Source organism: Somniosus microcephalus, unplaced genomic scaffold, assembly GCF_052327205.1.
Source record: "Somniosus microcephalus isolate GS21.2 unplaced genomic scaffold, FLI_Smic_1.0 scaffold1107, whole genome shotgun sequence".
Taxonomy (NCBI): domain Eukaryota; kingdom Metazoa; phylum Chordata; class Chondrichthyes; order Squaliformes; family Somniosidae; genus Somniosus; species Somniosus microcephalus.
Genome location: NW_028226294.1, coordinates 5,523 through 31,213, shown reverse-complemented (window position 1 = coordinate 31,213; position 25,691 = coordinate 5,523). Strand labels below are relative to the sequence as shown.

General features: G+C 43.5%; 1 protein-coding gene across 1 annotated transcript; it reads right to left on the bottom strand.

Annotated features, from left to right (window-relative positions):
• Positions 1-1,761: 1,761 nt before the first annotated feature.
• LOC147080816 (mitochondrial ribonuclease P catalytic subunit-like) lies at positions 1,762-24,062 on the bottom strand. Its single transcript, XM_085981069.1, has 4 exons — positions 22,635-24,062; positions 18,198-18,245; positions 10,936-11,068; positions 1,762-1,996 (listed from the first exon to the last, which is right to left on the bottom strand). The coding sequence occupies exons 1-4, from the start codon at positions 23,609-23,611 to the stop codon at positions 1,865-1,867; spliced, it is 1,290 nt and encodes a 429-aa protein (XP_085837195.1). The 5' UTR covers positions 23,612-24,062; the 3' UTR covers positions 1,762-1,864.
• Positions 24,063-25,691: the final 1,629 nt, after the last annotated feature.

Sequence of the window (25,691 nt, the reverse complement as noted above, 5' to 3'; positions counted from 1 at the left end):
TGCTGAATGTGAACCATCATCTTCTTGAATGGAAGCAGAGGAACTCTGGGCTGACTGCTGTGAGCTTTGAGTGAAGTTGTTGCATTTGGATAAATGCTGCTGCATCTTTGTGGCATTCTTTACATATGGCTTTGTACAATGTTTGCACATGTACACAGTCTTTCCATCTTTAATGCCTGGGGTAAAATGCTTCCACACATCCGACAGTAAACGTGGCATTGTTCTATGCAGAGAAATAAAGGGCATTCATCTCTGTGTCGAACTCCGGCCAATCAGCACGATTGCAACAGAGTGAGTAAATTTTTCCTGATGCTCCATGTGATGGAAGCATGACCTGTGCACGCACAACGCTACATCACCAATAGAGGGAGCTCTCTTAAGCAGCCCCTCGGAACCGAGGATGACTTGCTTCCAAATTTAAAATGAGTTCGCAGGTGACTGATGAGTCCAATGCGGGACCTACAGTCTCTGTCACAGGTGGGACAGATGGTGGTTGAAGGGGCGGGTGCTTGGGTTGACGTGCGCTCCTTTCGCTGTTTGTGCTTGGCTTCCGCTTGCTCCCAGCAAAGAGACTCGAGGTGTTCAGCGCCTTCCCGGATGCTTCTCCTCCACTTTGTGCGGTCTTGGGCCAGGGATTCCCAGGTGTCGGTGGGGATGTTGCACTTTTTCAAGGAGGCTTTGAGGGTGTCCGTGAAGCGTTTTCTCTGCCCACCTGGGGCTCTCTTGCCGTGCCGGAGCTCCGAGTAGAGCGCTTGTTTTGGGAGTCTCGTATCGGGCATGCAGACAATGTGACCCGTCCATCGGAGCTGATTGAGCGTGGTCAAAGCTTCGATGCTGGGGATGTTGGCCTGAGCAAGAACACTGACGTTGGTGCACCTATCCTGCCAATGGATTTGCAGGATCGTGCGAAGGCAGCGTTGGTGGTACCTCTCCAGTGCTTTGAGGTGCCTGCTGTACATGGTCCATGTCTCGGAGGCATACAGCAGGGTGGGTATCACTGCTGCTCTGTAGACCATGAGCTTAGTGCCAGGTTTGAGGCCCTGGTCTTCAAACACTCTCTTCCTCAGGCAACCGAAGGCTGCACTGGCACACTGAAGGCGGTGTTGGACTTCGTCGTCGACGTCTGCCCTTGTTGACAGTAAGCTCCTGAGGTATGGAAAGTGGTCCACATTGTCCAAGGCCTTGTCGTGGATTTTGATAATTGGGGGGCAGTCCTGTGTGGCGGGGGCAGGTTGGTAGAGGACCTTTGTCTTACGGATGTTTAGTGTAAGGCCCATGCTCTCGTACGTTTCGGTGAAGGTGTTGACGATGGTTTGGAGTTCGACCTCCGAGTGAGTGCAAACGCAAGCTAATCGCTCATCCACCCAATCAGGACACATTTGTTCAGTCACACACAAAACTTGTAATTATTAAAACAAGCCAAGTAAGAAGATAAACATATATTGATTAAGAAAGTCCTTAATAATTAAGATTCCATCTCTGTTAGTAATTTTAAGAGAGGACCTGTGAAAAACAAATGATGTGAAAAACAAATGAAAGAAATACAAAAAAAACAATATTATGCTAGTATGTGCTTTTTTGGGCAAAATTCCCAAGCTAAACTTCCCGTGGAAAATTTCCGGAAATTTACCGGAAACTTTCCACCCCTTCACAACCCTACTTAACACGGCCTATAAATTTGCATAGCTTATGAAACCATCTCAAAATTCTAAAGGTCATAGCTTTTTATGTTGCAATATTTCTCATGTAAAGTTAAAACCACACTACACCTGCTGGTGTTCCATTTAATTAGATGGGCATTTCCCCATTTTATAACACTGATAATTCCACATAAACCAATAGTGTAAATGCATAAAGGAATTTTTCAGTACTCATATAGAATACTCACAATTCTGGACTGATTACCCTTAGCTGAGATGTTGGCAACATTTAATCCATCAATTACAACATCAAAAGGCAGGCATTTTTTCACAAAGGTTTGGAAATGTTGCAGTTCCTAAAGAAACGACAAAGAAAACACCCATTTTACTAATTGAATATAAATTTTATTTCCTAATAAATATTGCATGCAGGATACACTATGAAAATCAGTGGAATAGAATTTATGTGCCTTGATTGGAGTAACCTATTAATACACTTCCAACTTTTCAAACACGAGCCATGGTAAGACCCACGAGCCATGGTAAGACCCACGAGTGAGATATCAATCATGCACCACAGGTGTTCATTAACTATTAAAAACGAACATGGTAAAGAATTAAGTCATCTCTTTTTAAAATTGCACATGGTACCAAGTCATTCAATTCTGAAAATCCCAGGTTCAAATGAGATAGGGAGCGGGGGGAAATCAGCCAAGGTTTCTGCTTTCTACTCCTAATTTCTATCCCGTGACTTATTTTTCTTTGACAGTTTTGTCTTCTCTTTTTCTTACTCCTTGCTGGAGTACAGTTCCCCAGGAGCCAGACTCTCTTGACTACCTTACTCAAGTAGCCACTGTGCATATGTGAACCTCAACAAGGAGTGTCAGCAACCTCTTTTTACGGTACATCGATGACTGTTTTGGTGCCGTTTCCTGCTCTCGCCCTGAACTAGATAAGTTCATTCACTTTACTTCCAATTTCCACCCTTCCCTCACCTTCACATGGTCCATCTCCGACTCTTCCCTTCCCTTCCTTGACTTCTCCGTCTCCATTTCTGGCGATCGGCTTTCGACAAACATCCACTACAAGCCCACCGACTCCCACAGCTACCTGGACTACACTCCCTCCCACCCCGCTTCCTGTAAGGACTCTATTCCATTCTCCCAGTTTCTCCGTCACCGCCGCATCTGTTCTGATGATGCCACCTTCCATACCAGTGCTTTCGACATGTCTTCCTTTTCCCTCAACCGAGGATTCCCCTCTACTGTGGTTGACACGGCCCTTGACCGCGTCCGTTCTATTTCTTGCAATTCTGCTCTCACCCCTGCCCCTCCCTCCCAGAACCATGATAGGGTTCCCCTTGTCCTCACCTTTCACCCCACCAGCCTCCACATTCAAAGGATCATCCTCCGCCATTTCCACCACCTCCAACGTGATCCCACCACCAAACACATCTTCCCCTCACCTCCCCTTTCAGCATTCTGAAGGGAACGCTCCCTCCGCGACACCCTGGTCCACTCCTCAATCACTCCCAACAGCCCTTCTCCTTCACCTGGCACCTTCCCGTGCAAACGCAGGAGATGCAACACATGCCCTTTTACCTCCTCCCTTCCCACTGTCCTGGGCCCCAAACACCCCTTCCAGGTGAAACAGCAATTTACTTGTACTTCTTGCAATTTAATATACTGTATTCGCTGCTCACGATGCGGTCTCCTCTACATTGGGGAGACCAAACGCAGATTGGGCGACCGCTTTGCGGAACACCTCCGTTCAATCCGTAAGGGTGACCCTGAGCTTCCGGTTGCCTGTCACTTTAATTCTCCACTTCACTCCCACTCTGATCTCTCTGTCCTCGGCCTATTACATTGTTCTAATAAAGCTCAAAGTAAGCTAGAGGAACAGCACCTCATCTTTCGATTGGGCACTTTGCAGCCTGCCGGACTCAACGTAGAGTTCAACAATTTCAGATTATAATCCCTGCCCCCATTTTTCATGCAGTATGATTTTGCCATTCCCATTTGCAACATTTTCACAGCATGTTCTTTCAATTCCTTCCTCCCCCCACCCTGTCTCTGCACCTGCTTAATATCTGTTACATTTCCAGCTTTTTCCAGTTCTGATGAAGGGTCCCAGACCTGAAACGTTAACCCCGTTTCTCTCTCCACAGATGCTGCCTGGCCTGCTGAGTATTTCCAGCATTTTCTGTTGTTATTTCAGATTTCCAGCACCTGCAGTATTTTGCTATTATATTAGTGTCAGCAAGCTATTTGGTTGTAGGGGGCGTCACAGCTGAGTCCACTCCTGTCCTCATCTGTTGAAGCCTGCTCCAGCAAGGGTCACTGGATAGTAATCAGAATCAGTCCCTAGTTGATTTTCTCCCTTTCTTAGCTCAAGGGCACTGAAGCCAATTGGAGCACTGACAATTATTACCAGTTGAAATAAGCTATTCCTGTACAGGGGTCAGACAATTGGATTATCTGATCTGCAGGGCTCAGTGTCACATTGGGCGATATATTTACCCATTAAACCATACAAAACTAGTGAAGTAATTCTACATTTTTCCCCTGCTCTCCTTTTCTGAAAGAACTGATTCTTGCAGGGGTCAAGTTCCACAGACACCTTACTGTACCTCACTCAACTACCATTCTTCATATCTGATCCTAGATAGTCATGGCCAAGCTTGATCCTGTCCTCTTTAAATATACACACGTGTATATTTTCCAGCTAGAGTAAATGGATAGCTTTGAAGAACTGGATACTATTCCATAGCTCGAAGCATTAAGGCCAATTAAAGCACCTTAAGAGTTACCATGAGACTACTGGACTGTTGTGAAAACCCATCAGGTTCAATAATGTCTTTTAGGGAAGGAAATCTGCTGTCCTTACCTGGTCTGGCCTATATGTGACTCCAGACCCACAGCAATGTGGCTGACTCTTAACTGCCCTCTGAAATGGCCTAGCAAGCCACTCAGTTGTACCAAACCGCGAGAAAGAAGTACAAGAATAAAAAAAATGGACAGGCCACCCGGCATCGACCTAGGCGCTGGACACAACAAAGGCACACCTAGCCCAGTTGATCCTGCAAAGTCCTCCTCACTAACATCTGGGGACTTGTGCCAAAATTGGCACAGACTAGTCAAGCAGCAGCCTGACAGTCATACTCACAGATTTATACCTTTCAGTCAACGTCCCAGATTCCTCCATCACCATCCCTGGTGGCACAGTGGTATACAGTCGGGAGAGGGTGGTCCTGGGTGTCCTCAACATTGACTGTGGACCCCATGCAGTCTCATGGCATCAGGTCAAACATTGGCAAGGAAACCTCCTGCTAATTACCACCTACCGCCCTCCCTCAGCTGATGAATCAGTACTCTTCCATGTTGACCATCACTTGAATCATAGACTCATAGAATGGTTACAGCATAGAAGGCGGCCATTCGGCCCGTCGAGCCTGTGCCGACTTGGAAGAAGTACTGACTACGCTGGGTGGTAGACTTCAACGTCCATCACCAAGAGTGGCTCGGTAGCACCACTATTGACCGAGCTGGCAGAGTCCTGAAGGACATAGCTGCCAGGTTGGGCTTGCAGCAGGTGGCGAGAGAACCAACATGAGGGAAGAACCTACCTGACCTTGTTCTCACCGATCTACCTTTCGCAGATGCATATGTCCATGACAGTATTGGTGGGAGTGACCACCGCACAGTCCTTGACCCGTCTTCACACTGAGGACACCTTTCATCAGGTTGTGTGGCACTACCACCGTGCTAAATGGGATGGATCCATAACAGATCTAGCAGCTCAAAACTGGGCATCCATGAGGCACCGTGGGCCATCAGCAGCAGCAGAATTGTATTCCACCACAATCATAACCTCCTGGTCCAGCATATCTCTCACTCCACCATTACCATCAAGCCTTGGTTCAATGAAGAGTGCAGAAGAGCATGCCAGGAGCAGCACCAGGCGTACTTAAAAATGAAGTACCAACTTGGTGAAGTTACAAAACAGGACTACTTACATGCTAAACTGTGGAAACAGCATGCTTTAGGCAGAGCTAAGCGATCCCACAACCAACGGATCAATCAAAGCTCTGCAGTCCTGCATCCAGTCATGAATGGTGGTGGACAATTAAACAACTAACGGGAGAAGGATGCTCCATGAACATTCCCATCCCCAATGATGGCGGAGCTCAGTAAGTGAGTGCAAAAAACAAGGCTGAAGCATTTGCAACTATCTTCAGCCAGAAGTGCTGAGTGGATGATCCACCTCGGCCTCCTTCTGAGATCCCCACCACTACAGAAGCCAATTCGATTCATTCCATGTGATATCAAGAAACGGCCGAGCACACTGGATACAGCAAAGGCTATGGGCCCTGATAACATCCCAGTTGTCACGCTGAAGACTTGTGCTCCAGAACTAGCTGTGCCTTTAGCCAAGCTGTTCCAGTACAGCTACAACACTGGCATATACCAGACAATGTAGAAAATTGCCCAGGTACGTCCTGCCCACAAAAAGCAGGACAAATCTAATCCAGCCAATTACTGCCCCATCAGTCTACTGTCAATCATCAGCAAAGTGATGGAAGGTGTCAGCAACAGTGCTATCAAGCGGCACTTACTCACCAATGACCTACTCACCGATACTCAGTTTGGGTTCAGCCAGGACCACTCGGCTCTAGACCTCATTACAGCCTTGGTCCAGACATAGACAAAAGAGCTGAATTCCAGAGGTGAGGCGAGAGTGACTGCCCTTGACATTAAGGCAGCATTCGAACGAGTGTGGGACCAAGGAGCCCTAGTTAAAGTGAAGTCAATGATGTTGGAGGGGAAAACTCTCCAGTGGTTGCACACAGGAAAATAGTAGAAGTTGCTGTCCAATTTACTCCCTAATAACAGTGAGCGCTGATAGCCTCATCGTTATTCCTACTGCAAAATACGGGCAAACATGCTTGTTTCCACTCCTGCCCAGTTTGTAGCCAAGGTTTTGTTAGTAAATCTGTATCTTCCATGACATAATTGCTCCTAATTCCCCCAGTTCAGTTCCCACGCTGAGCATTGCAATATATGCAATTTATCTTTTTTGTTCATATTTAACACTATTCCTTTCCCCTTCAGTTATTTTGTCCAAGCTAATACTTCATTCCTTTGTCTCAGTCTTTTTCCTGCTTATAACTAGTCAATTTGATTTTTCACCTGTACTCTCTTTTGCTCATTTTTGTTTTGTATATTAACCTCATCTATTTCTACCTTCTCTACTTGCTCTTTCTGATTGCTTTTATTTTCCCCGCTGGCAGTAGAATTACAATTTTGCCATTCTATCAAAGAAAATTACAGAATATGCTCTAACCTGCCATACTACTTCAACAGTTAAGTCTGTTGCGTTATATTTAACTCTTCACCGTAATTTTTTGAGATATCCCATCGGAAAAAAAAAAAGTAAAGATGTCTTTCCACAGTGTTTTATAATTGTATTATAAAAAACTGCTTTGTAAGCCTAAGGACAGATTGAGAAAAGCAGGCAGACAAATCATAAGCACTGCTACCAGCTGCTAACATGGGGCAATAGTTCACGCCCTCCCCCCTCATTGGACTGTTTTACTAGCAGATATATAACCACTGCTGGAAAAATCAAGACAACTGATTGACAGGATCATTAAATGAACGTGGAATCTAAAGAATGGAATCCCTCACTCTGCAGGTGTGCAGCAAGGGTGTCACATGATTTTCCTTTTTATCTTCAGGCTGTGGCAATGTGGAATTCCTCCTTCAATCTATTGTTGATTCTGTATCTGATAGTTCTTTTCAGAGCTTTTTTTAAAAGACAAGTAAATAGCTATTTATTGAATAACAGCCCATTGTTTATATTCTTTACTTCATTTTTTATGCTGTTGGCATCCATCACACTAAAGTTTTGTGTTGTTCTCCGATGCGTACTTAAAAAAAATTAAAATAGGATTCTACAGCTCGGAGATGTCCCTCACACAGGTAACATTTTATTAATGGCTCAAATGTTGTTGAGCAAATTGAAAACCCATGGTCCATTCTATCCCTGGTAATGACCACAAGTTCTTGGAAAATCCCATAATTAAAGAATTTGTATAAATGATTAACATGCCAAGGGCAAATCTGGGTGTGTTAAGTACTCTGAGTCTACTGCTATTCAACTTATGTTTTCATTTGAGCTACCTCGCAATTATCTCAGAAGTCAGCACAATTCTTGCATGCAAGCAAGAAGAAACCACACCTACAACGTCTGTGTCAATCCCCAGTCTCACAAAAACCACAAACATAACAAAAGGAGCTTGTATTGCAAATGCAATGAAGTAACTAAGCACACTACCAAATACGAATAGAGGTTACAGGGCAGATGCCTTTGGAATGGCAATTTTAGCTGTTAAAAACCACCACAAAAAAATTCTGTAAACATGATGTTAACAAATTTAAAGGAACATGTTTTTATTGCTTTATTCCTTAAAAAGATGCATCACTAATAAAATAATGATATAAAATGATCTTACTAGCATGGCAGATTATCAAGAAAAAGAATGTGAGAAATAGAAAAACTATAAAAAGTAAAAACGTCAAGAGTGAATGAGCTCTCCCAATGTGCTAAAAAAATAAACTGCTAATCTTGGCAGATATACTGACAGCCCAAGAGCTTTTTTTAAACTAATAACTTGAGTAAAACATATAGGCCTAGAAATTCATCCGCACACCACCAGTTTTTCGGGTAAGGACAAACAAGAGGTCCTTTGCATATGCAAATAAGGGGCATTAATGTTAAGGTCTTGATGCACTTCAGCATAGTGAGGGGGAGGTAGTTGTCAGCTCTGCGTATTCTTTGAAGGTGTGGCTGACTTGTTTTATCTTGCCTGAAGGATTTGGTAAATAATTTTTTTAAATATTTCTTCTTGGGATTTGGGTGTCACTATGTCGAGGAACCAACTAGAGATCAGGCCATCTTAGACTGGGTATTATGTAATGAGAAAGGATTACATAATCTGCTTCCACCACCCTTTCAGGCAGTGCATTCCAGATCATGACAACTCGCTGCGCAAGGCAGTGAATTACAGATCACAACAACTTACTGCTAAGATTCTCTCAAGAGATTAAGAAAAAAATGCAAACAGGACACCAACGTAAAAAACTTGTTTGCTCATGTTGGAGTCAAGCCTGAAAAACAAACAATACGAAGCATATGTGAAGCTCCTGTGACAAAAGCGCCACCTTCAGGCTTCAGTCTGGTAGGCGAGGGAGCTGTAAAGTCTTGGCTAAAGTCTTCAATTTTGGCTGAAACCATTGTTTAAAAAAGGTAATATTGGTATCACTGTAAGGAAAGGGTTAATCTCTCTATGTTGCAGTAATATTAACTTTTAGCTTTTGCTTGTTAAATAAGTTTGTGTTAGAAGGGCAGCTTTAGCTGATAAGTTACTGCACAGACACAGAAGAGACAGAGACAGCATTTAGCTGGTAAGCAGGTTGAGCGGAGGCAATACAGACTTTGTTAGGAGATGATTGCTTCAAGCCCCATAGATCTTGCAGCTGAGAGACAGGTGATATATTAATGGTCTCAGGATACAGGTTGACCATCAATTCAAGAAGTTCTAATTTCAATAGCTAGGGGTGTTGGCTCATCCAAGCACGCAGCTGCGCAGGGTACGTGGCCAAGTGATAACGTCATCTGTAGGGGGACTTTGTTAAAGCTAAAACAGAGATGGGGAGTGATTCTTGTAAAAACTGAAGTTATTACAGCTAATTAAATACCTATATCCATTCTATCACCAAGACCGCCTACTTTCATCACCTGTTTCTGGACCCCGCCTGTTTCCGGACCCCGCCTCTGCTCATCTGCTGCTGAAACCCTCAGCCATGCCTTTGTTACCTCTAGACTTGACTATTGCAATGTTTTCCTGGCTGGTCTCCCAGCTTCCATCCTCCATAAACCAGAGCTCATCCAAAACTCTGCTACCCGTATCCTAACTCACACCAAGTCCCACTCATCCCATCACCCCTGTGCTCACTAACCTACATTGGCTACAGCTCGATTTTATAATTCTCATCCTTGTTTACAAATCCCTTCATGGTCTCGCCCCTCCCTATTGATGTAACCTTCTCCAGCTCCACGATCTCTGCGCTCTTCCAATTCTGGTCTCTTGTACGTCCCCAATTTTAATTGCTCCACCATTGGCGGCCGTGCCTTCAGCCATCTAGGCCGTAAACTCTGGAATTCCCTCCCAAACCTCTCCGCCTCTCTCTCCTCCTTTAAGACGCGCTTTAAAACCTACCGCTTTGACCAAGAATTTGGTAACCTGCCCCAATATCTCCTTATGTGGCTCGGTGTCAAATATTGTTTGATAATGCTCCTGTGAAGCACCTTGGGATGTTTTATGACATTAAAGCGGCTATATAAATGCAAGTTATCGTTGTTGTTGGTAGTGAAGGGTATGTAAGGGGGAAAAATTAAAATCTGTCGGTTCACAAAATACACCATAAAGTCAGTTTGTTTTTACAAATTTCTCTTTTTTCCCCTTTTAAATAGTAATTCCATTCAATCTATACTGGTTTTATAGTACGTATTACAAGTCAACTTTATTTAATCGGATAACTCACTATTGTTAACCAGTCATCCCAGTAACAGTCACATATTGTAGACTTTTTCATTTCACTGCCATTAACTTTCATTTCTGAAATACTTTTTAAAAATTGCAGCCAGTCATTTTGCAATTTTAAAATACTTTAGGAATTTCCACACAAAAAGACAACAGAACACAAAAGCAACAATAGCAGTAGTAAGAATATTATAACATCCTGCATATTCATACAGGTGCAACAGACCAGTTGGCATCTGTCCATTGACATTCATGTAATGTGAAAGGGCAGACTAAAGCAGCATTAAATTTATCCTGCAACCTTGATATTTGTGCTGCAAGGTAGGGGATGGTGAAAACTCTGGTAAAAATGATGCTACTCCAACCAAACTTCGGGGGAGAAAGATAACAGTGATAGACCACCCCGGCTATTTATAAGTCAACACCATTATGCTCCCCTTGGTGGTTGTGAGCTAAGCAGGTAGCTGCAATTATATGCAGCTCTGCTATTGTACAAAATCGGTGGTACCCCCTGTAGTATAATTTTAATGCAAGCACAGTCAAGTGATTCTAAATCTTTGCTGATTAATGCCCATAATTTTTGAAATAGTTTCAATTAAAAACTGCCAAATAGACAGGGAATATGAATGTTTATAATAATCTTTTTACACAACTTGCAGACAACACCTTTATATGAACGGCCCTGCTTACCAGAGGAGTTGTCTTCTTAAAAACATCTTTCCCTTGTATAACATCATTCATCACACACTCTCTTAATATACTGTATTCTTCCTCACTCAGCTGAATGGATTCTAGTAAGGTGTTGCATACATGGCATTCCCCACTGGAAGAAAAAGTGTTCAAATGAATCAGTTTCACATGCAGATACCAAGAAGTGAGTTACAAAACTGTAACAAAATTGACAGTTAGGGAAACCCATCATTTGCGATAAGAGATGTATCATTCCTCAGATCCTAGCATTTTCACTGCCTCTTGTACATTTTATGGAAAATTGCAATACGCAAGACAACAATTGGTGCTACGTGTGACAATTGTAGATATTCACAGGATTTCATGTCACGCCAAATCACATGCCCCATTAATAGCTGTTGGCAAAAATAACAAAACAAGACAGCAGAACTCAAGCCCCAAAGACTAAGTTATTTTGTACTACATACAGGGTTAGCTTTTTGTGGCCTTCAGCAAGGAGACTAAGCTGCCCTTTCAATATGCACAAAAACAAGAGGTGGAACGTTTTAGGGAGGGGGGGGGGGGGGGGGAGGGCAAAAAGGGATGGGAAATTCATGCCTGCTTAACCTTATTCTGCATGGACTCATCTTTTCTGCTGAAAAGACAGATGATGTGCCTCCTTCCAAACCCCTGCCAATATGCTCTATCGGTTGACCATTAGGAGGCACGAGACACTGCCCTGGCTCTACATTGCTGTCTCTTCCCAGTAGGATTCTGATTACGAACTGAGTACAGTGGGGAATGTTACAGGTTCAAATGCCACTCTGATGCTGTGCATTAGTCCTCAACACACTGTTGCCCAGGTGGCTATATTGGGCAGATTGCTTCACAAGTGACTCAAATGAAAAGAAAAAATTTATACTGTAGCCTTTCTTATAAAAGAAATGTTATTCTTGTGAAACTATATATTCAATCTTTACATATTTTTCTTTCTAATTTTGTCCTTCAGATGAGATGTTAAACTGAGGCCTCATCTGCTTATTCAGGTGGATTTACACATCTCTCAGGTTCAGAGAAAGCAGGGGCGTTTTCCTGGTGTCCTGCCCAACATTTATCCAGCACCACCACTAAAACAAATTAATTGGTCATTTATCTCACTGCTGTTTGTAGTAGCTTGTGGTTTGAAAATTGGTTACCGTGTTTGCCTGCATAACAGTGACTACATATCAAATGTAATTCACTCGCTCTGAAACGCTTTGGGACATCTGTGAAAATCTCTATATAAATGTAAGTTCTTTCTTCATTTTAGTTTCTTTCTTTCCAAAACTAATTAGTGGGGGGGAGGTTTCTAGAGAGCAAATAATAAAAATGACAACGGAGAAGGTCATAGACTTAGGTAGCAGAGGGGGAATTAAAAAACAGAACATGTCAGGAAGGGACAGAAGGTATGGAGTAAAAGGTAAAGTAGTAAAAGGGGAAAAAACAGGAACTAAGTGTCACAAAACATATTTGAAAGTTCTTTATCTGAATGCACGTAGCATTCGTAACAAAATGGATGAGTTAACGGCACAAATAACTACATATGGGTATGATCTTGTGGCCATTACAGAAACATGGCTGCAGGGTGACCATGACTGGCAATTAAACATACCAGGTTATTTAACAATCAGGAAGGACAGGCAGGAAGGAAGGGGAGGTGGGGTGGCTATGTTAATAAAGGAAGGAATCACTATAATACAGAGAAATGATATTGGGTCAAAGGAGCAGGATAGTGAAACAGTTTGGGTGGAGATAAGGAATAATAAGGGGAAAAAAACACTAGTGGGCGTAGTCTATAGGCCTCCGAACAGTTGCAACTCTGTTGGACGGAGTATTAATCAGGAAACAGTTGAGGCTTGTAATAAGGGAACAGCTATAATTATGGGGGATTTTAACTATCATATTAACTGGACAAATCAAATTGGGCAGGGCAGCCTTGAGGATGAGTTCATTGAGTGTATTAGGGATGGGTTTCTTGAGCAGTATGTAACTAAACCGACCAGGGGGCAAGCAACCTACCTTAGATTTGGTCCTGTGTAATGAGACAGGATTAATTTAAAATGTCCTAGTAAAGGATCCCCTTGGAATGAGTGACCATAACATGGTTGAATTCCATATTCAATTAGAGGGTGAGAAGATTGGATCTCAAACAAGCGTGCTGAGCTTGAATAAAGGAGACTATGAAGGTATGAGAGCGGAATTGATTAGAATGGACTGGGAAAATAGATTAAAGGGTAAGACGGTACATGATCAGTGGTGTACATTTAAGGAGTTATTTTGCAACTTCCAAAAAATATATATTCCACTGAGGAAAAAAGGGTGTAAAAGAAAAGATAGCCATCCGTGGCTAAGTAAAGTAATTAAGGATAGTATCCGACTAAAAACAAGGGCATATAAGGTAGCCAAATCTAGTGGGAGGATAGAAGATTGGGAAGTCTTTAAAAGACAGCAAAAAATAACTAAAAGATTGATTAAGAAAGGGAGATAGATTATGAAAGTAAATTAGCAAAAAATATAAAAAGATAGTTATATAAAAAGAAAAAGGGTGGCTAAAGTAAATGTTGGTCCCTTAGAGGATGAGACCGGGAAATTAATGGTGGGAAACATGAAGATGGCAAAAACGCTGAACAAATATTTTGTATCAGTCTTTACGTAGAGGATACTAAGAATATCCCAACACTGGACAAACAGGGGGCTCTAGGGGGGAGGAGCTAAGTACGATTAAAATCACTAAGGAAGTGGTACTTGGTAAAATAATGGGACTCAAGGCAGATAAATCGCCTGGACCTGATGGCTTACATCCTAGGGTCTTGAGGGAAGTGGCAGTAGGGATTGTGGATGCATTGGTAATAATTTTCCAAAACTCCCTGAACTCAGCAAAGGTCCCGGCAGATTGGAAAACTGCTAATGTAACACCCTTATTTAAAAAGGGTAGCAGGCAGAAGGCTGGAAACTATAGACCTGTTAGCCTAACATCTGTGGTTGGTAAAATTTTAGAGTCCATTATTAAGGAGACAGTAATGGGACATTTGGATAAACATAATTTAATAGGACAAACTCAGCATGGTTTCATGAAGGGGAAGTCATGTTTGACAAATTTGCTTGAGTTCTTTGAGGAAGTAACATACAGGGTGGATAAAGGGGAACCAATGGACGTAGTGTATTTAGACTTCCAAAAGGCATTTGACAAGGTGCCACACAAAAGATTATTGCTCAAGATAAAAAATCATGGGATTGGGGGTAATATTCTGGTGTGGGTGGAGGATTGGCTCTATAACAGAAAGCAGAGAGTTGGGATAAATGGTTCATTCTCAGACTGGCAATCAGTAACTAGTGGTGTTCCGCAGGGGTCAGTGCTGGGTCCCCAACTCTTTACAATCTATATTAACGATTTGGAGGAGGAGACCGAGTGTAACATATCAAAGTTTGCAGATGATACAAAGATGGGAGGGAAAGTAGTGAGTGAGGAGGACATAAAAAACCTGCAAAGGGACATATACAGGCTAAGTAAGTGGGCAGAGATTTGGCAGATGGAATACAATACTGGAAAGTGTGAGGTTATGAACTTTGGCAGGAAAAATCATAGAGCAAGTTATTATCTTAATGGCAAGAAACTGGAAAGTACTGTAGTACAAAGGGGTCTGGGGGTCCTGGTGCACGAAACTCAAAAAGTTAGTATGCAGGTGCAGCAAGTGATCAAGAAGGCCAATGGAATGTTGGCTTTTATTGCTAGGGGGATAGAATATAAAAACAGGGAGGTATTGCTGCAGTTGTACAAGGTATTGGTGAGACCGCACCTGGAATACTGCATACAGTTTTGGTGTCCATACTTAAGAAAAGACATACTTGCGTTTGAGTCAGTACAAAGAAGGTTCACTCGGTTAATTCCGGGGATGAGGGGGTGGACATATGATGAGAGGTTGAGTAGATTGGGACTCTACTCATTGGAGTTCAGAAGAATGAGAGGCGATCTTATTGAAACATATAAGATTGTGAAGGGGCTTGATCGGGTGGATGCAGTGAGGATGTTCCCAATGATGGGTGAAACTAGAACTAGGGGGCATAATCTTAGAATAAGGGGCTGCTCCTTCAAAACTGAGATGAGGAGAAACTTCTCCACTCAGAGGGTGGTAGGTTTGTGGAATTTGCTGCCCCAGAAAGCTGTGGAAGCTACATCATTAAATAAATTTAAAACAGAAATAGATAGCTTCCTAGAAGTAAAGGGAATTAAGGGTTACGGGGAGCGGGCAGGAAATTGGACATGAGTCTAGGTTCGGAATGGTCATGGCCCTGTGGGTAGTGGAGCGGGCCCAGGGGCCGTGTAGCCTGGTTCTGCTCCTACTTCTTGTGTTCTAATTATGTGTTAGATTTCAGGAGATGGTTTTATTCCTGTTCCTGGCTGGGGTGGAGATCGCCTTTACAGAAGGTAAGTACTGTAGAAAATATAGGGACAGAGTGATCTCCTGGACGAGTTTCGATCGCCTAGATGGGTCGGAGAGGAATTTCCCAGATTTTTTCTCCCAAATTGGCCATTGTTTTTTTTTTAAAAATCTGGTTTTTCGCCTCTCCCGGGAGATCACATGGGTTCGGGTGGGATGGAGAGTGATAGTATATTTGAGGTTAGGATCAGATTAGCCATGATCTTATTGAATGGTGGAGCAGGCTCGAGGGGCCGATTGGCCTACTCCTGCTCCTATTTCTTATGTTCTTATCTGTTTTATTTCTTACATTATAATGGTTTTTAAATCTTATTTCTTCTTGTATTTTATCTCCTCCCTTTCCTTAAAGGCAACACCTTTAAATTATTCTGACTATAATCTTGTTATTTTTGTTTTAAAAGTGCCAGAGAACTTAGAGTCTTGCTGCAAGGACTTCACAAGCAGAGGTCAGGGTTGCTCTAGCCACAGATCCATTAAACAAACATTGCTAAAGAATGACAGTTGGTGAGAAATGGTGCCTGTGAAGGATATTTTAAATTGGGCTAATGGGACATTTGGGCAGAGCAGAAAAGCAAATGAACATGCTCCAAATTTTCCCCATGTGCCAGAGTCCAACCTACTGCTATACTTAAGAGCTGCACGATGAATCATGGCAGAATCAGATTCCTTCTCTTACTAATAGAACAACAATGTGATCTGCTACTTAAATGCTAATTTTTAACCTTTCAAAAATAACGAGCTGGAAATATCAATTGTGGTTTAAATATATGCTGGTAATTTTGGGGGATAAAAACTCTTGGTGACAAATAAAGAAATGTTATCCTGTTAGGGGCTTGTATGCATATTATTAAAAGCCTTGCTTCTAAATTTAAAATAGATTCTGTTCTCTCTCTCAATTTAAAATAATTTGTCTACGGAAGCCAAGTATTTTTCTTTGATCTAGAGTGAGTGCGCACCTGAAATGCAGATGAAGATTAGACTGTGTCAACATGAGGACAACACCAATAAATTCTGTTTAAATTACACCCAAACACTATGTAGCAAATATTTAACTCCAATGTCATTTTAAAATGTCCACTTCAGCAGTTTGGTGCAGTTAGTTCCTCTAATATTGTATGCAATATTTTAGGACTATTAGGAGGGATTGTGTCATTGTTACGGACCCAAATAGTATTGTTCTTCTGATATGCAGTTTCACGATCAAAGGCAGTTTGAGCTTAAAGCTGGACTGCAAGTACAGTTCTTTTGTAATCTGAGCTACTCAGAAGGAAAAACTCTATATCCAAAGATGGCACTATAGAAGCCACATGCAAACTGAAGAAACTGAAAGAGGTTAACTACTGAACTGTTGACCCATTAAAACTATGAAAGACTTTTATCACTGAAAAAAATGCTGAGAATGCTAAAGCATCTTTCATTGTTCTGTGCGCACACACTCACAAGAAAAGGACCCCAGTGCATACTCAAATCAAAATTAATTAGTGAAAGCAATAAAAATCACACAAAGCACAAGATATTGATGAATATTAACAGAGCTTCAAGACTAAATGACATGTTATACTTTTTAGTTTAGTTTAGGAATAAAAATAATTTTCATTTTATGTACCGATATGTAGCAGGAACACTGAGCAAGATGTCCTGAGTGAAAAGGTATGGAATGGTGAAGCTGGATCAGAATACTTTGTACTATACCGTTGGAATTTTAAATGGTATGGTAGTGTTGGACTAATTTTTTTAAAGTTATGAGAGGGAATCCACTCCTTAGATAGTCCATGAACAGTGTGCTGCAAATCAAGGTTTAACGCATATAAGCATTTTTTGAAAAGAAAGTGTCAAAAGCTAACACATGCTTCATTGAGTATAGTCAGCAGTGGGGTGCCAGGAACTAAAACATCACACCTCAGTGCTTCAAGGCTTCTAGAAAGAGGAAGTGGCATGAAAATGGTGGCTATAATCAGGAGGTCAGCCAAAGAAAGTTGATTTTTTTTAAAGCTATTTCATTACAAAAAGCATTACATAGTCATTATTTTTGAAAAGTAAGAAATACTGTCAAGATAAAGGTTAAGTGGAGTATTTAGCCAATTGTCGTCCTTTCCCCGTCCTCTCCTGAAAGTAATGACTCATGTTGGACTACAGTTCTATGGGCACCAGCCACCCTTTGGTATCTTGCCCAAGTGTCCATTCCTCATGTATGAGTGCAGACAGTTAGTGTTGGCAGGCTATTCAACGATAGGGGAAAACCACAACCATCTGTCTCCCCCCACACCATCTACAGAACTAAACTTTCCAATAAGGTAGCAATCAGCAGCTGGATTTCTTGCTGATTCTCCATTCTTTAGCTCGGGCACTGAGGTCCATTGAATTACCGCGACCAACCCAGCTGACATCAGCTAACTCAGCACAGATCAGGAAAAGAGCTGGGGTGTTACGGAATACAGAAGTGATGTAGTTTTCCTTTTAATAGTACTTTTTAAAGTAGAAAATCACCAAATGTAATAAACACTGCTTTAGAGAATGAATGAAGTAAATAAAACATCTCAAGCTAAAGAATAGAAACATAGGAGCAGGAGTAGACCATTCGGCCCTTCGAGCCTGCTCTGCCATTCAATATGATCATGGCTGATCCTCTATCTCAATACCATATTCCTGCTCTCTCCCCATGCCCCTTGATGCCTTTTGCATCTAGAAATCTATCTATCTCCTTCTTAAATATATTCAGTGACTTGGTCTCCACAGCCTTCTGTGGTAGAGAATTCCACAGGTTCACCACCCTCTGAATACTTTCAATTACAAAAACATACCTACCCGTGTGCAATAGTTGTTACATGTCCTTCCCATTTGTTGCCTGGAATGCTGAAATTAAAATGTAACTATAGTAAGTAAAACAACAATACAAAAATGAAATTTAAATTGATTATTTTTATTGTAAAACAGCCACTCAAATGCCACAGTGGAGCACTAAGATGATCTCCCCACTAACAATGTAGTTGAAATTGGGATCTCAGTATCAGGAATCACAGGTGCCCACATCTTGCACTTTGTGGCCGACCAAATGAAGACAAATTGCAAGCATTTTAATTGTGGCAAGTAATTTTATGATCAATATGAAAGCACATATGGGCATCAACGTTCCAGATACAGTGAGTTTCCAATCTCAACAACATTGCAATCAAGAGATACTGATTGTTTAACCAGAAGAGTACACCATTCCAGATCTGTTGATTATCATGCTGGGTGAAGTTCCATCAACATTGGCCCAGAATTTGCGGTCCCGATGACACCGAACTGGCAGCGGTCGCCATCATTTTGCCTTTAAAACTGACCGCAACTTCAGGATTTGGCACATGCACGGCTTAACGCGGAAATCCTGAAGTTGCGCTCTGTCATTCACTGCTCCTCCACAGGCTGCGCCCTCCGCAGAGCCGGTGTAATCTGGAAATCATGGAAACTGACGAAAACTTCGGCTCTTCTGGGGTAATACCACTGTTAAATACCCCATAAAAAAATAGAAAGACTTGCATTTATATAGCGCCTTTCACAACCACCGGACATCCCAAAGCGCCTTACAGCCAACAAAGTACTTTTTGAAGTGCAGTCTCCGTTGTACTGTGGGAAACAATTTGCGCACAGAAAAGAAGAAGGTGATAATGACCATATAATCTGTTTTAGAGATGCTGATTGAGGGATAAATATTGGCCAGGATGCCGGGGATACCTCCCCTGCTCTTCTTTGAAGTAGTGTCACAGGATCTCTTACTTGACAGAGCAGATGGGGACTTGGTTTAACATCTCATCTGAAAGACAGCACCTCTGACAGTGTAGCACTTCCTCAGTACTGCACTGAGGTGTCAGCCTAGATTTTTGTGCTCAAGTGTCTGGAGTGGGACTTGAACCCACAATTGAGCCATGGTTGACGCCCTTTTGGATTAGGTGTAACTGGGGTTTTAACAGCATATTGACTGCTAAACAGAGGTTATAGCCCTGAAAAGCTAATTTTAATTTTATGGAGTGTCAAATTTAAAGTTAAGAAAGTTTAAAAAATGTTTAAATTTTTTCCAAAAAAGTTTGTTCACTTTTATTTGAGGTTTGCCTTTTCCCATGTGAGAGCCCCAATCTTTGTTTTGCTCTCTCTAACATTTAAAAAAGTTAGAATCAAAGGAGCTTACCCACTTCCTGGTTCGCTGTCTGAGAATTCTACATTTTGATTGACTGCTTAGAGAGCTTGTTGACGTCTCAGTAGCTTGTCCCTGGGAATTCCCATTAACTTGCGTTGATTTCGATTACATGTTGGAAAAGCCAAACTTCTCACCAGAGATCGCAAGATCTTTGTGCGAAGCTTACTTCTGGGCCAGCAGCGAATGCCTTTGCTTTGCCACTGACCACAAATTACAGGCCAATATTTTGATGTTACATGATGGACTAGTTTAAAGGAATTGATAAAGTTCCTAACATCCCATAAAATAGCTCCTCACAGTACTTCAGTGGCAGCATCAAACAAACCAATTAATGTAGTAAATCACTTAGAACAACTTCTCTCAGTGCAAGCATATAATCACAATCCTACCTTGACCAAAGTGATTACTCCAATTTTGAAATGGGGTAGTAAATTGAAGGTACCTTTCCTTACAAGAAGGCAACAGTAATAATTAATGGGCAGCATATTCCACGTGAATTGATTGTTAAAGCAATAACAAAGATTAAGGTTAAGTAATAAAATCCAGGCAAATAATATGAAATGCATCATATGGCATTAATAGATCAAAGAAGGCATCCCATAAGAACATAAGAAATAGGAGCAGGAGCAGGCCATTCGGCTCTTTGAGCCTGCTCTGCCATTCAATGAGATCATGGCTGATCTTCTGCCTCAACTCCATTCACTGGCCCTATCGCCATATCCCTTGCTGCCCTTACTAGTCAGAAATCGATCGACTTCTGTTTTGAATATAACCAATGACTGAGCCTCCACAGCCCTCTGGGTTAGAGAATTCCAAAGATTCACCACCCTCTGCGTGAAGAAATGTCTTCTCATCTCAGTCCTGAATGGCCTACCCTTTATCTTGAGGCTGTGGCCCCTGGTTCTAGACTCCCCAGCCAAGGGAAGCATTCTCCCAGCATTCCACCCTATCAAGCCCTGTAATAATTTTGTATGCTTCAATGAGATCCCCTCTCATTCTTCTGAATTCAAGAGAATACAGGCCTAGTTTACTCAATCTCTTCTCATACGACAGTCCAGCCATCCCAGGAATCAATCTCGTGAACCTTTGTTGCACTCCCTCTATGGCGAGTATATCCTTCCTTAGGTAAGGAGACCAAAATTGTACACAGTACTCCAGGTGTTATCTCACCAAGGCCCTATATAATTGGAGTAAGACATATTTACTCGTGTACTCAAATCCTCTTGTAATGACGGCCAGCATACCATTTGCCTTCCTAATGGCTTGCTGCACCTGCATATTCACTTTCAGTGACTCATGGACAAGGACACCCAGGTCCCTTTGAGCATCTGCATTCCCCAATCTTTCACCATTTAGGAAATACTCTGCCTTTCTGTTTTTTCTACCTAACTTCATATTTATCCACATTATACAGGAAACTCTTTGGTATCCGGCACCGACGGGACCGGGATGGTGCCGGTTGATTAAAAATTCCGGATGACGGAGAGGGTTATCTACCGAGGCTATTTTTAACAGAGTCAGACTCCTGTTATTGAGGTGTTCAGACTTCTGACAGTGCCAAGAAGCCGAGTAGTGGCAGTTTGGAGAACTACCCCCACTGACTAACTCGGCCACCGTGGGAGACTCGGACTTGGCAACATTTCCAGTTATTGAGGTGTTTTCGGAGTATGAATTTTGCCGGTTAATAGAGAATTTCGGATATTTAGGTGCTGTTTAAACGAGAGTTCCTGTATTCCATCTGCCATGTTCTCGCCCACTCACCGAGATCCCCTTGAAGTTTCTTCACATCCTCTTCGCAACTGACACCGCCACCTAGCTTTGTATCATCAGCAAATTTGGAAATGTTACATTTAATCCCCTCAGCCAAATCATTGATATAGATTGTGAATAGCTGGGGCCCAAGCACCGATCCTTGCGGTACCCCACTAGTCACAGCCTGCCATCCTGATAAAGACCAGTTTATCCCTACTCTTTGTTTTCTGTCTGTTAACCAATTCTCAATCCATGCTAGTGTATTACCCCCAATTCCATGTGCCCTAATTTTGTTCACCAACCTCTTGTGTGGGACCTTATCGAAGGCCTTCTGAAAATCCAAATACACCACATCTACCGATTCCACTTTGTCTACTCCACTAGTTACATCCTCAAAGAACTCCAATAGGTTTGTCAAACAGGATTTCCCTTTCATAAATCCATGTTGACTCTGCCCAATCTTACTATTAGTTTCTAAGTGCCCAGTTATTGCATCCTTTATAATAAATTCCAGCATTTTCCCAACTACTGATGTGAGGCTAACAGGTCTATAGTTCCCCATTTTCTCTCTCCCTCCTTTCTTAAATAGCGGGGTTACATTTGCTATCCTCCAATCTGCAGGAACCATTCCAGAATCTATAGAATTTTGAAAGATGACAATCAATGTGTCCACTATTCCAATGGCCAACTCTTTCAAAACCCTAGGATGCAGGTCATCCGGTTCTTGGGATTTATCGACTTTTAGTCCCATTAATTTTGCTAGTACTGTTTTTTTTACTAATAATAATTTCTTTAAGTTCCTCATTCTCGTCACACCCTTGGTTTTCTCATGTTTCTGGGAGGCTTTTTGTGTCTTCCTCCGTGAAGACAGAAACAAAGTATTTATTTAATTTCTCTGTCATTTCCTCATTTCCCATTATAAATTCTCCCATCTTTGACTGTAAAGGACCTACATTTACCTTCACCAGTCTTTTCCTTTTCACATACCTATAGAAGCTTTTACAATTCGTTTTTATATTTTTCGCTAGTTTGTGCTCATATTCCATTTTCCCTTTCTTTATCAATTTCTTGGTCCCCCTTTGCTGATTTCTTGGTCCCCCTTTGCTGATTTCTAAACATAAACTAGTAAACACTGCAGACTGGATCTCAAGGGTCACCCAGTGCAACCTAATGACCAAATAGATTGGTGGACTGGCATCACATCCACACAGGAAATATCACCTAATCCACAGCACTGTATATTAAAATATATTATTGAAATTTACCAATAAACTTCAATCTAACTTTTTAAAAGGGCAGAGTAACTAAATATTTACCTCTCAAACCATGACTGCATACTGTGCATTAAACGTTCCCCAGGATATATCTGATTGTCTCTCAGGTAGGAAAGGATATTCATCATCTTATTTTCATATTGATCATCACAAAATGACTTGCCACAATCAAAAAATGCTTGTAATGTATCTTCATTTGGTTTTAAGTTTTTGCCTTCCATCTCTTTAAACAACCTCCAAGCAGTTTCTACTTCTTTATGCTGGAGTGCAGAAATAATGACATCTCCATAATTCCTTGGTGATGGGTTCATCGTTTTTTTGATTGACTCTAAAAATATCACAGCCTCCCTCCAATGATCTGTCTTGCTAAAACCACTGATGAGGAGGCTGTAAGCTCCAATGTCCAATACTTTGAATCTAGTTTTCATAATGCCATATACATCAAGCACCTCGCTCAGATGATGCTCTTGGACACACAGTGCCAAGTACTTCAGAAGGAGTTCATATCCAGCAGTACCAGTTTCCATTGTCACAAAAACTAAAAGTGATTTCGCCACATCAACATCAGCACGAGTAGACAGTAGTTTTTCCATCATGCTTATTTCAAAACGAGTTTTATTGTATGATTCTGCTTTCAATTTCTTCCATTCATCTATACTTAAAGGCATTATTGGAATTGAGGTTTTTGCAACTTTTGCTACTTTTAAAGCATCAGCTAATGTGTTGCCCATTTTGCTTTTTGTGAACTCTGCTCTTTTTCTGGCTGCCCCAGCTGTAAATAAAGAAAATGAGGAGCCGGTGTCGCTCCTGCGAGTAGCTTTTCCTTGTTGAATGCTTGGTGTGTTCCTCTTGTCTCCATCATTCTGTTTGTATTCAGTTAACAGTAAAAACTTTGACGAGGTGCAGAGCTGCGGAGCAATGCAACATGGTAAAAGCCTCCATGCGCCTTGGTCTTTGACCACAGACCCGAGTGCACGCTGCAAGCGGGGGGCAAGGATCCGCAGGGGCTGAGGCTGCATGACAAACGATGAAGGGGTCGCCTCTTTAACGCCAGCTCCGCTCCATGCCTTCTTCGTCAAGAAGAAAATAAGGCGAAACGGTGCGACTCAGTAATAATTCTCTTCCGGCTACTAACCCTTCGGCACTCGTCGCTGTCGACATTTATCGCACTGACAAAAGCCACGATAACACTTGAAACCGGCCCCAGAGACAAAGGTCACTGTGTCACCAACCGTCACTACTACCGAGCTCGTGTGCCCGCTCACCGCCCCGCCTCCTTGTGACGACACAGGCCGCCGGAGCCAGTCGGTTGCGGGGTCAGAGGTGAGAGGGTGAGAGGTGTGATGGAGGTCGATTGTGCTGCAGCCGAGATGGCGGTAGCTGAGGCCCAGACACCAGCCCTGGATTGGAAACAGGCGTTAAAGAGTCGGCTGGCTGCCGTGCCCTCTCAGAAGCGTAAGTGTACACAAAGGGGAGGTTCCCCCTGATTGAGAAGCAGCAGCAGCAGCAGCAGATTGTTCTTTGGGTTTTGGGGGATTGTATTTCGGATATGTAAAACACTGTTCAGGGCCCCAAACACCCCTTCCAGGTGAAACAGCGATTTACTTGTACTTCTTGCAATTTAGTATACTGTATTTGCTGCTCACGATGTGGTCTCCTCTACACTGAGGAGAGCAAATGCAGATTGGGTGACCACTTTGCGGAACACCTCCGTTCAGTCCGTAAGGATGACCCCGAGCTTCCGGTCGCCTGTCACTTTAATTCACCGCTCCATTCCCACTCAGACCTCACCGTCCTCGGCCTCTTGCATTGTTCCACGGAAGCTCAGCATAAGCTTGAGGAACAGCACCTCCTCTTTCAATTAGGCACTTTACAGCCCTCTGGACTCAACATAGAGTTCAACAATTTCAGATCATAACCTCGGCCCCTATCATATATATATACTAGCTGGGGTGAGCCCGGCGTTGCCGAGGCTTTTTCGAGGGCATGTTGTTGTTGGAAGAGAGAGAGAGAGCGACTGTGTGGGGGGGGAGCGGGGAACAGAGAGAGACTGGGGGGCAGGGGGGGAACAGAGAGAGACTGGGGGGGAGGGGGGGAACAGAGAGACTGGGGGGGGAGGGGGGGAACAGAGAGAGACTGGGGGGGGAGGGGGGGAACAGAGAGAGACTGGGGGGGGAGGGGGGGGAACAGAGAGAGACTGGGGGGGGAGGGGGGGAACAGAGAGAGACTGGGGGGGGAGGGGGGGAACAGAGAGAGACTGGGGGGGAGGGGGGGAACAGAGAGAGACTGGGGGGGAGGGGGGGAACAGAGAGAGACTGGGGGGGGAGGGGGGGAACAGAGAGAGACTGGGGGGGAGGGGGGGAACAGAGAGAGACTGGGGGGGAGGGGGGGAACAGAGAGAGACTGGGGGGGGAGGGAGGGAACAGAGAGAGACTGGGGGGGGAGGGGGGAACAGAGAGAGACTGGGGGGGGAGGGGGGGGAACAGAGAGAGACTGGGGGGGAGGGGGGGGAACAGAGAGAGACTGGGGGGGAGGGGGGGGAACAGAGAGAGACTGGGGGGGAGGGGGGGAACAGAGAGAGACTGGGGGGGGAGGGGGGGAACAGAGAGAGACTGGGGGGGGAGGGGGGGAACAGAGAGAGACTGGGGGGGGAGGGGGGGAACAGAGAGAGACTGGGGGGGGAGGGGGGGAACAGAGAGAGACTGGGGGGGAGGGGGGGAACAGAGAGACTGGGGGGGGGAGGGGGGGAACAGAGAGAGACTGGGGGGGGAGGGGGGGAACAGAGAGAGACTGGGGGGGGAGGGGGGGAACAGAGAGAGACTGGGGGGGGAGGGGGGGAACAGAGAGAGACTGGGGGGGGAGGGGGGGAACAGAGAGAGACTGGGGGGGAGGGGGGGAACAGAGAGAGACTGGGGGGGAGGGGGGGAACAGAGAGAGACTGGGGGGGGAGGGGGGGAACAGAGAGAGACTGGGGGGGAGGGGGGGAACAGAGAGAGACTGGGGGGGGAGGGAGGGAACAGAGAGAGACTGGGGGGGGAGGGGGGGAACAGAGAGAGACTGGGGGGGAGGGGGGGGAACAGAGAGAGACTGGGGGGGAGG